Below are 12,375 nucleotides of genomic sequence, written 5' to 3'. Positions count from 1 at the left end.
AATGAAAAGTGTAGGGAACCGAAAGTTGAAAGTACAAAGTTGTGAGATTAAAATGTAAAAGAATAATGTTTTGGTATTATAAGTAAAATAAATAAATAGTTTTGAGTGAAAAGTGAAACATCAACTTTTTAATGGGGTTTGGTGCACCAACCCGAAGTTAGTGAAAAGAGAAGCCCGAAAAGTCTTTGCAAATCGATTTAAAGAAAGCATGAGAACGCGCCCACGGATTCAGTGCTCTGGTATTAAAAGGTTGTCTAATGAGGAAGCTGAAAGTTTGATAAAACCTTTCTCGGAAGAAGAAGTTAAGATAGCGGTCTGGAACTGTGATGATGATCGAGCGCCGGGACCGGATGGGTTCAACTTCCGCTTTATTAAAAGGTTTTGGAACAAGGTGGGCATGATTTCTATCAGGTCCTTCTTAAATTTCATGAATCTGAGACAATTTCCCATGGATGCTCTTCTTCATTTATAACTTTAATCCCGAAAAAAAGGGGATCCGTTGGGATTCAATGATTTTCGGCCCATTAATCTTTTGGGATGCATTAGTAAAGTAATATCAAAGGTGTTGGCTGAAAGACTAAAGCGGGTTCTGAATTCGGTTATTTCGTATAACCAATCCGCTTTTATAAAAGACCGCAATATCATCGATGGGCCTCTTATTATTAATGAAGTGATAGCGTGGGTTAAAAGAATGAAAAGGAAGATGTTGATGTTTAAAATCGATTTTGAGAAAGCTTTCGATCATATTAATTGGGACTTTTTAGATTCGATTCAAGAACAAATGAACTTTCCTTCAAAATGGCGAAAATGGATTTGGGCAATTTTAGCATCCGCTAGATCTTCGGTGTTAATAAATGGATCCCCTTCGTTTGAGTTCCAATTCTCTTGCGGGATTAGACAAGGAGATCCTATCTCTCCTTTTCTATTTCTCATCGGGATGGAAGCATTTTTGGTTATGATGGAAAAAGCAGCGGATGAAGGTATTTTTCAAGGTATAAAACTCCCGAATAGCGGTCCCTCAATTACGCACCTTTTGTTCGCGGATGATGTTCTTTTGGTGGGGCAATGGAACAAGGAGAATGTTCTAAACATGGCTAGATTGCTTAGATGTTTTAACCTTGCTTCGGGGTTAAATATTAATTATAGTAAATCGAACATGTTTGGAATAGGAGTTTCGGATGAGGATGTTAAGTTGACGGCCAAATAGATCGGATGTCAAAGTGGGAAACTTCCATGTATATACCTTGGGTTAATGATTGGAGCCAACATGAATAAAATCGCCCATTGACAACCAGTTATGGAAGTGTTCGATAAAAGATTGGCTTTATGGAAAAAATTTACACTTTCGGAAGGGGGCCGTCTTACTCTTATCAAGGCGGTAATGGAAACATTACCTACTTACTACTTCTCTCTTTATAAAGCGCCCATTAAAATCATAAATCAACTTGAAGCTAAGCGTCGCACATTTTTTTTTTGGGGGTGGGGGGGGGCGGAGGAGAAGCACAAGATGTGTTGGGTGAAATGGGACAAAGTGATGAGACCAAAAGAGGATGGGGGCCTGGGTATCACACCTCTTAGGGATGCTAATTTAGCTTTATTGACCAAGTGGTGGTGGTGATTTAAAAGTGAGAAACAAGCGTTATGGAAAAAAGTTATCGAATCAATTCACGTTAACAAAAGAAGGGCGACATACATGCCATTAGCAACTTCGGTATCGGGCGCTTGGAAGTCTATTGCGGGGCTAGATAAGAACATGATTCAACATAAAATAAGGTTGGAAAATTGTCTCAAAGGGATAGTGGGAAAGGGAGTAGAAGTTCGGTTCTGGTGGGACATGTGGATAGGGGATGAACCTCTCAAAGAGGCTTTCCCTGATCTATATGTTATGGAAAAAGAGAAAGAAGTGAAAATTCATGATTGTATTGATATATGTAATGATAGTGTGACATGGAAGTGGAGATGGAAAACACAAAGTTTTAATCAGAAGGATTTAGAGGATATGAAAAAGCTGGATGAAGTTTTGAAACACGCTAAGTTCACGCGGGAGTCGGACCGATGGGAATGGAAGTTGGATGATAAAGGCAGGTTCTCTGTGGCATCGATGCAAGCGGCTTTATGCAAGAATAGGCAGAATCTGAATGGTTTTAAATGGAGATGGAATGGATGGGTTCCAAATAAGCTAAACACATTTATGTGGAAGGCTTTGGATAATAACCTTCCGACCCTAGTGGCGCTGAAAAGAAGAAGAATTAACATCCCAAATACTTTGTGCAGTTTATGTGTGAAACACCCCAAAACTCGAATTATCTAGTTGTTAATATGTTATCACATTAAAAGAAAAAGATGTGATAACTAGATTATTAAACCAAGTTAAATGCTTGGTTTAAACAAATAAGAGTATGAATTGGGTAAATTATGATCAAGGACAAACTTAAGGGGTTAATTTTGAATGAATGAAAAGATAAAATATAAAAATAAAACTTAAAAGCCCCAAACCCACACTTGGGCGTGTGTGGGTGTTCGACCAGAGAAGAGAAAGAAGGGGGAAAACCCCTTCTCAAACCCTAAGCGACGAATTGGAAGGATTCTGGCCGAAATCGAACCTGCATGAACCTTAATAGTGATAATCTAAGCAAGATTTAACCAAGGTATGTCTCGATTCTCAGTTTTGGAGAACAACCGTGAAGTGGGTTTTGATGAATGTATGAATTTGATCTAAAATTGGCATGAATACTTGCTAATGTTATCATGTTTAAATCGAATCATGGCTGAATTTTAGTAATCTTAGGGATTTAGAAGGAAAACCATGTTTATGAGTATGAGAAAGACTATGATGAACATGTGTTTAGTGATGATTTTGATTATGTTGATGCATGTGTTATGTATTAGGTTTTGATAGTAATATGATGTAGGTGATAATGTGATCTTGTTTGAATGAAAGGATTCATGAGGTGAATATGGGGAGAATATGCTTAAATTGCTTGTACAATGTGCTTAAATGTTAGTACGCATGCCAAGTGTTTGACAAAATGACTAGGTGAAGTTAGAAAGTGAAATTGTATGCAAGTTGTAAGTTTACATGTATAGAAAGCGATTGTGATGAAAGTAGTAGTTACTAACTTGAAAAAAAATGTGCTTTAGATGGAACTCGTATATGAATTCGGGTTGAAGGTATATGTTGGTCAAATTTATGCATTAGGAGCTTGTACATTGTGTTTGAACGGGTGAGGTTGCTATGCGGTCTACTAATCCCTTAATTATGGTTAGAAGTGAACATGCACTAAATGAATATGGTGTACGACTTCACTAACAAAGAATGATATTAGGATTATGCTAAGTTGATTCTTATAAGATATGGTTGTCGAATGTAGAGTTATGAAAGTATAAGTATGTGAGCATTGATTATGTGTTATGTGTGATAGTGAATTCAGATTTCGAAGATATTAAACATTATGGTTGACAAATCATGTCGTATGCATGTTAGAAAAAAGTCGATGTTGATAAGAATAGGTAAATATGTGTTAATTTGAAAGAACATGAATACTAACATGATTATGGCATGGCGACATGAAAGAATTGGAATCACACGAGCATGGGCCAAGCATGGAAGGCTAACGGGTCAAGATGAGGCAAGGAAGCGGTTACGAGCTCGGATGCACAAGGTATGTGATTCCGTAATCACTTCTTAGTTGTTTATGTAATGTTATATGCAACTTAATTACATATGATAATTGAGGTCAAATAGGAATGAATTGTATGATGTCATTGAAGTATTAAACGGATCTTAGTTTTGATCCGAGCAAGGTATGTGTGATTAAGAATTGTAGCTAAGTAGTAGGATTGGTTACTTATGTAAGGAGTTCCTTTGGTATTAAGGATAGAGCAAAGTTGACTAAAATGCCCTTGATAGGTATTTCGGGCAAACGACTTTAGAAGTCGTTTGGAAACGAGCTATTCGATTAGAGTAGTGTCTTGGTCAAGTATGAAAACGAAGTATAGGGTTTTGTATGTCATAGTCCACTTAATGCGCAAATACCCATAACGGGTCAAAAATAAGCTTTTGAGCGAAAATGGGTTAAGAGGATGCAAGACATCCGAGAATTTAATCTTTTATGATAGGCGCCAATGAAATTATTAAAGTTCATATGAGATTGTGGTCAAATAAACAGATTATGTTGATAAATGCACGAACGGGTCAAATAGTTAGAAAATGATAATAAGTCGAATGCATGTAAGTTAAGAATTTCCTTAATCCGGAGGTAGGATTTTAAGTTCATATGATAGAATGTGAATTTACAAGCATGTAGGAAGAAACGGGAGGTTAAACGGGTAAACGGTTCGAAAGTTATGCGCGTTTTAGTGCGTACGGACGACGAAACGGAACTGCAGGAAAATGCATTTTAGAGAGCCCGTCGCCGACGGGTATGGGGGCGTCGCCAACGGGTATGGGAAAGTCAGTTTTTCTCCGACGGGTTAATTACCTGTCTACGGGGTTTTTGGGCTACGGCGAAATGCAAGGCCCGTCGCCGACGCCCCTAGGGCCGTCGGCGACGGCCTCCTCAAGTCTCAAAAGCTAAATTCTTGTTATTTAAGTTGATTTATGTATCGTAGGCTTCGGTTTGTTATCCGTGGACTACGGCGGACCTTCCAAAACATGATTTTTATGGTTCCTTAGATGTTTATGGGCTTTAAACCTAAGTCTAAGACCCATGTAAATATTGTATGATTATGTAAGGATGTAGGAAAGATATATACGTATATGGTTGTGTATGTATGTATGTGTAAAGACATGTATGAGTGTATGTACGTATGTAAAGTTGTAAGAAAGGTATGTATGTATGTAGAGGAGTATGTATGCATGTAAGATGGTACGTGTGCATGATTTAAATACGTAGAGCTTTAACGTTACTAATTATGCGTTTGAGGTTGGTATGTAATGCAGGAACGAGTACATCGGATTCTTACGATATTTAAGCCCAACCCGGAATAAGAGGGTGAGTAAGGATGGTTGGATGAACTAATGTTAAATTGTCGAACGTTTTTCAATCCTTAATTATATGAGATTAATGTTACATGATGTTGTCGTTGACTAATGGCTAAGTTGTATGTGATGCCCACAGGTGCTACACGGACTTCTTCTGCTACTTAGGAAGTGAAGCGGACGTAGATTGAGTCAAGAGCAAGGATTGCACAGATAGATCGATCACATAGTTGAAATATATAACGTCTAAAAATGTAAATTTTAGTATGAATGTTGTGAACTCTTTTATAGAACGTTTAACATTTTAGCATTTGGAACCTTCTCGAAAGTAATGTCGTTAATAAGGAAAGAAATTTTAAAGCTCTTTTCCGCTGCGTCATTTTTAAGGTAAAACGTGTTTTGGGCGTAACAAGTTGGTATCAGAGCCCTGGTTTAAGAGAATCAAGTAACAGGAGGTAAATACTTGAACTCAAACCGGTGTGCTCTCGTGACCAAGAACCCGTGCAATCCAAGACTCGATCGAGGCCTAAAGGCAAAAGCGAATGTAAGTATGTGTTTATGCATGTGAATAAAGAAACTAACGGTTTTGTATGTGCAAGGTAAGCATAAGTGATTAAAGAGGATGGTCCGTGGATGCAAAATAGGATGAATGCTAAGGCAGGCAAAAATGCAAATAGGCAAATTAACCCCAGGTACACGCTGCTAATATGTATGGGTACCAATGTTAAAAGAAAAAAGGAAGAGATCTCCTTGGGAGGGTAATTATTAAACAAAAGACAATGATGTGGTCTTGGGGAAAGTTTTGGAAATATGCACAAAACTGAAACCCATTTCTCGGACATAAGGCGATGATTACACGAAGGCACGAAACTAGTGTGTGGATTGAGCACCTGGCCAGCAAGAAGCATATGACGTTCGTGAGACCGTGGTAATTATCGCAGGTATGTCCGGTAGAACTGGGTAGCAGGTGGGCGTGCGGGTGAAATGGGTAATAAGACTCTCGAAAAAAATTGAGGATACTACGTAAGAATAAGAAGTATAAGTGATAAGAATGAAGAATGTTGAATCCATAAGAAAGTACGGATCAACAAGATATGAATGCAAAGTTTGAATCCGCGAGACGGATTCAAGGAATGAAAGATACGAATGATGCAAATCCCTTGCGGATTCGGTTATGATAGCGAATGCTATAATAAGCTATGCAAGTCGACCGGTTCAAGTTGAACAAGTCGAGTAAGGATAAGGTACCATCCGTTTAGAACGAGTGGTCGTGAATACAATATCGAATGTAGGAAGTTCAATCCGTTATACGGATAGAACGAAAGATTTATGTTGAAAGCAATTAACCCGATGTGACCGGGTCGTAAGTGGTATGCTTGAATCTCATTATGAGAGTATATGCCACTACCCCTTTAATTGGGTAATCGAATGTGTAAAGGAAATGAAAGTATATGAGCGAATGGAACTAAAATGTTGGTATTGTAAGCGAGATAAGTATTATGACTAACTTTTAAAACGGGAAGGGCAAGTGTTTGCAAGAAAACACTGGAACAGTGAAGCGATGAGATCGTAAGCATGTCTGAATTGAAAAGGAGTACAAACATGTACTTCGATACGTATGTATATATATATAATAAGAAATAAGTGGCAGTTTGACCTTGAAAAGTCAAACTGCAGAAGCTGAGAAATAATTTAATTTTAAACCGTGGGAGTGCTAGAGAAGAGAGGAAAAGTGTAGTGTAGTACACCAAATGAGTTAAAGAATTACAAAATAATGGTTATGTATTTACCCATCAAGAACGGGTCAAACAATAAGAATGATATATTAAGAATGGCCATGTATTGACCCGTTATGAATAGGTCTAAGACACTAATGTCTTAAGAAGGAATTGAGAAAGTATTAATATATAAATGAGGTGATGTGATAAACATCATGTTTGAATTAAATCGAATGAAATGTGTAAACCCCTAATTTTATAATGAGATTGGCAGTAATCATGATGCAATAAATCAACCTAGGACGGTGAAAGAATGCTCATGAATGAAAGCTCATGATACCAGATGGACAAGATCAACCCTGTTAAGATACGAATTCGTGAAGGAGTGAGTCAACTCGGGTTGTTACGCGTTGGTTCGTGCCAAATTAGCGAGGTTAGTAAATGGTTTAACTTATGGATGTTAAATAGAAAGTTACATAATGAATAATACTTCTATGCGAACTGGTGGTACTGAACTTGAATGATCGTAACTGTGGAAATCCCGATAGAATATACGAGACGGCGAGTATCGTTAAGAAATGCTAACCTTGATGCTCGGCTTGTTGGCCATGTTCATTTGAACAAGACCTTGTAGAAAAGATACGCATGGCATAATTAACAATAGTAACCATGGAAATAATGCTTAGTCTTCATGATAAGTACGGATAAGAGAAGGGTGATTTTGGTTGTAATAATAAATCTTTGAATGATTATAGTATGCGTATGATAATATATCGGCCCCTCCTAAGAGCTTAAAGGTAATCCGAAGTAATGATAGTAATGGAATGTTTAGGATGGCTCATAGTGAACAAAATGGAAGATAGCATATGATGTATGAGTAGTATAAAATAAATCGATTTATTTCGATTAGCAAATACATGAATGTAATATGCTTATATAGGAAGTTAGAAACAAGCCGCAGACTTAGGTTTGTACGATTAATAATTGTATACATTTGGAACAAATTCGATGAATGAAACGCTAGTGATGATATGTGCTAAGAGCTAGTATTATAAAGTAAAAGACACTATTAAGAGTTGTGGATAAGTTTCCGGCTTTTTTTATGTGGCTTAATTTAAGTAGGTAGGGACAATGTGTACAATTACATTTAATTATGAATTAAAACTTAGGCCAAGATCTGGTATGTATTCATATTGTATTATGCACTCTGAATGGGTACAAAGTAAGGGTAAGGGTAAGAATGAGCAAGGTTTTGGGGACGAAACCTCCTTTAAGGAGGGTAGACTTGTAACACCCCAAAACTCTAATTATCTAGTTGTTAATATGTTATCACATTAAAAGAAAAAGATGTGATAACTAGATTATTAAACCAAGTTAAATGCTTGGTTTAAACAAATAAGAGTATGAATTGGGTAAATTATGATCAAGGACAAACTTGAGGGGTTAATTTTGAATGAATGAAAAGATAAAATATAAAAATAAAACTTAAAAGCCCCAAACCCACACTTGGGCGTGTGTGGGTGTTCGACCAGAGAAGAGAAAGAAGGGGGAAAACCCCTTCTCAATAAGCGACGAATTGGAAGGATTCTGGCCAAACTCGAACCTGCATGAACCTTAATAGTGATAATCTAAGCAAGATTTAACCAAGGTATGTCTCGATTCTCAGTTTTGGAGAACAACCGTGAAGTGGGTTTTGATGAATGTATGAATTTGATCTAAAATTGGCATGAATACTTGCTAATGTTATCATGTTTAAATCGAATCATGGCTGAATTTTAGTAATCTTAGGGATTTAGAAGGAAAACCATGTTTATGAGTATGAGAAAGACTATGATGAACATGTGTTTAGTGATGATTTTGATTATGTTGATGCATGTGTTATGTATTAGGTTTTGATAGTAATATGATGTAGGTGATAATGTGATCTTGTTTGAATGAAAGGATTCATGAGGTGAATGTGGGGAGAATATGCTTAAATTGCTTGTACAATGTGCTTAAATGTTAGTACGCACGCCAAGTGTTTGACAAAATGACTAGGTGAAGTTAGAAAGTGAAATTGTATGCAAGTTGTAAGTTTACATGTATAGAAAGCGATTGTGATGAAAGTAGTAGTTACTAACTTGAAAAAAATGTGCTTTAGATGGAACTCGTATATGAATTCGGGTTGAAGGTATATGTTGGTCAAATTTATGCATTAGGAGCTTGTACATTGTGTTTGATCGGGTGAGGTTGCTATGCGGTCTACTAATCCCTTAATTACGGTTAGAAGTGAACATGCACTAAATGAATATGGTGTACGACTTCACTAACAAAGAATGATATTAGGATTATGCTAAGTTGATTCTTATAAGATATGGTTGTCGAATGTAGAGTTATGAAAGTATAAGTATGTGAGCATTGATTATGTATTATGTGTGATAGTGAATTCGGATTTCGAAGATATTAAACATTATGGTTGACAAATCATGTCGTATGCATGTTAGAAAAAAGTTGATGTTGATAAGAATAGGTAAATATGTGTTAATTTGAAAGAGCATGAATACTAACATGATTATGGCATGGCGACATGAAAGAATTGGAATCACATGAGCATGGGCCAAGCATGGAAGGCTAACGGGTCAAGATGAGGCAAGGAAGCGGTTACGAGCTCGGATGCACAAGGTAAGTGATTCCGTAATCACTTCTTAGTTGTTTATGTAATGTTATATGCAACTTAATTACATATGATAATTGAGGTCAAATAGGAATGAATTGTATGATGTCATTGAAGTATTAAACGGATCTTAGTTTTGATCCGAGCAAGGTATGTGTGATTAAGAATTGTAGCTAAGTAGTAGGATTGGTTACGTATGTAAGGAGTTCCTTTGGTATTAAGGATAGAGCAAAGTTGACTAAAATGCCATTGATAGGTATTTCGGGCAAACGACTTTAGAAGTCGTTTGGAAACGAGCTATTCGATCAGAGTAGTGTCTTGGTCAAGTATGTAAACGAAGTATAGGGTTTTGTATGTCATAGTCCACTTAATGCGCAAATACCCATAACGGGTCAAAAATAAGCTTTTGAGCGAAAATGGGTTAAGAGGATGCAAGACATCCGAGAATTTAATCTTTTATGATAGGCGCCAATGAAATTATTAAAGTTCATATGAGATTGTGGTCAAATAAACAGATTATGTTGACAAATGCACGAACGGGTCAAATAGTTAGAAAATGATAATAAGTCGAATGCATGTAAGTTAAGAATTTCCTTAATCCGGAGGTAGGATTTTAAGTTCATATGATAGAATGTGAATTTACAAGCATGTAGGAAGAAACGGGAGGTTAAACGGGTAAACGGTTCGAAAGTTATGCGCGTTTTAGTGCGTACGGACGACGAAACGGAACTGCAGGAAAATGCATTTTAGAGAGCCCGTCGCCGACGGGTATGGGAGCGTCGCCGACGGGTATGGGAAAGTCAGTTTTTCTCCGACGGGTTAATTACCTGTCTACGGGGTTTTTGGGCTACGGGGAAATGCAAGGCCCATCGCCGACGCCCCTAGGGCTGTCGGCGACGGCCTCCTCAAGTCTCAAAAGCTAAATTCTTGTTATTTAAGTTGATTTATGTATCGTAGGCTTCGGTTTGTTATCCGTGGACTACGGCGGACCTTCCAAAACATGATTTTTATGGTTCCTTAGATGTTTATGGGCTTTAAACCTAAGTCTAAGACCCATGTAAATATTGTATGATTATGTAAGGATGTAGGAAAGATATGTACGTATATGGTTGTGTATGTATGTGTCACACCCTGGCTTTGCGGAAGCGTGGTTAATTTGGTGTGACTTCTTAATACCATAGCTTAATCATAACCAAGCTATATGAGTTAAAATATGCAAGATCATCCATTAAAATAAAAATACCATAACATTGTCTTAACGGGATAACACCCTAACAACCATAAACTTGTTCACCAAACATTACAAAACTCAATCTTAACATAAACATGATTCAAGGACTGTGACTTGTCCAGGAAAGAGTCACATTCCCCGAACCCTGGATGACCTCGATGACTAATGCAGCGGGAAAAACATGCCATACCGTGCCAGATCTTTAATTCCCTGAAATACATGTAAGTTGAAAAATCAACAATAATGTTGAGCGAGTTCATGCGCAAGTGAGTAAATAAACCTTTGTATTTATCAAAAATCCTGGTATGTAGCAAATAAGGAAAAAGAGATCACCAATGGTTTGCAAGGCCATTGATATGTGTGAAGTGCAAGTAGGAAGACTCAAACCTAGCGGATTTATGCGTCGGGCACTAAGTCACCCCGAGGTCCGTTATGCTGGACCTGGGGCTGGGCTCGCTACACCCAGATAGATCTACCGCTCCTGTCCCTCGGTCCTACCATGAGGATTAATGGCCTCAAGTTTCCGCCTACCCACTCACATGATCTAAGTAACAAACCTCCTTACGCTAATCATACCATGTATAAAGTATTCATAAACATTGTAACATGTATTTCACCCCCCCAGTTTAGAAAACTGAAAACAGTTAAGAGAAAAAGGGGGACATGAACTCACAGTCAGTGCGTCGCTATACCAAGTACTCCGAATGTCAGGCAGCTGTGCAACGACCTACATGTGCTAATTTTATTAGACGGATGGCCGTGCCTTAGCTTTATAGTTTAAGTTTTTTTTTTTTGGGGAAATAGTTAGACAACTATTTCGTGTTTATATTTTGCATGTACTTTGGTAATTAATCTCCTTCCCAATGATGGGGGATTTAATACATGTGTATTTGTATTATATCATTAAGTCCCAATTAATATATTTTTACTTCTACTTTCAAAATATAAATATTTTTCTCAAAAATATTATATTTTCACTTCACATAATACTTCCAAAACAATGCGTTGACAAAATACGCGTTCATGAATATTTCCGTATAATGCGTAAGTTACGTTTTAACGATTAAGTGGAAATAATAATTACCGGTGTAACTTATATGTTTGTCGTGTACGCGTTTGTATTATTTTGGAGCTGTTATCGTTCGAAATATTATTTTTACTCTAAAAATAATATTTATGTATTTTCACAAAATAATCATAAACAGTGTGGTGAAAAAATATATTTACTAAGTATATATTTATCACGTTTAGTTTTGTGAAAATCCCACCTTCGAATATTTGTAAATAAAGTCGTGGCGAAATATATTTTGAAAACATATCAAAAATAATTCTAACACTTGTAAATAATTCTAAGTGTTAGGTTTTAGAAAAATTTCGCCAGAGTTTCCTCTGTAACTGGAGGTGGCCACGCTTTCAAGCGTATCATTTTCTTTTACCAAATCATTTCAACAACTTCTTGATTCAATCAAACAATTTCCGACACATCAAACTAGTCGACCAGTATGTAAATCGCATAATCACATGAACTTGTAGTTTTTCCGAAAACTATAGTGTAGATCCCGTTATAGTTTGTGGATCTATGTGTAAAATAACTTATTATCGTAAAGACCTCGTTTTTAGGATAAATCTATCTTTACATCTTCTTGTCAATTTTTACAAAGATCGTTATTTTGTCGAAACTTTTCATTTCACAAGTGTTTATACACTTGTGGTTTGTAATAAAAATCATATTTGTTAGTGTGTCATCCGACTTTTATAAAACATGATTTTCTCGACACTTGGTTCTACGAAA

At 36.8% G+C, this 12,375-nt stretch overlaps 1 protein-coding gene across 1 annotated transcript; it reads left to right on the top strand.

The window, feature by feature from the left end:
- Positions 1-691: 691 nt before the first annotated feature.
- On the top strand, positions 692-1,207 carry LOC110876282 (uncharacterized mitochondrial protein AtMg01250-like). The gene has a single exon (XM_022124461.1). The coding sequence runs from the start codon at positions 692-694 to the stop codon at positions 1,205-1,207; it is 516 nt and encodes a 171-aa protein (XP_021980153.1).
- Positions 1,208-12,375: the final 11,168 nt, after the last annotated feature.

The sequence above is a fragment of the Helianthus annuus genome, chromosome 9 (genome assembly GCF_002127325.2).
Source record: "Helianthus annuus cultivar XRQ/B chromosome 9, HanXRQr2.0-SUNRISE, whole genome shotgun sequence".
Classification (NCBI taxonomy): Eukaryota; Viridiplantae; Streptophyta; class Magnoliopsida; order Asterales; family Asteraceae; genus Helianthus; species Helianthus annuus.
Note: the sequence above shows the minus strand (reverse complement) of the source record. Positions and strands in the feature narration are given on the sequence as shown.

Bases quoted from the DNA above. Each gene is read 5' to 3' on its own strand.
- LOC110876282 (XM_022124461.1), top strand. From the start codon at position 692: ATGAAAAGGAAGATGTTGATGTTTAAAATCGATTTTGAGAAAGCTTTC.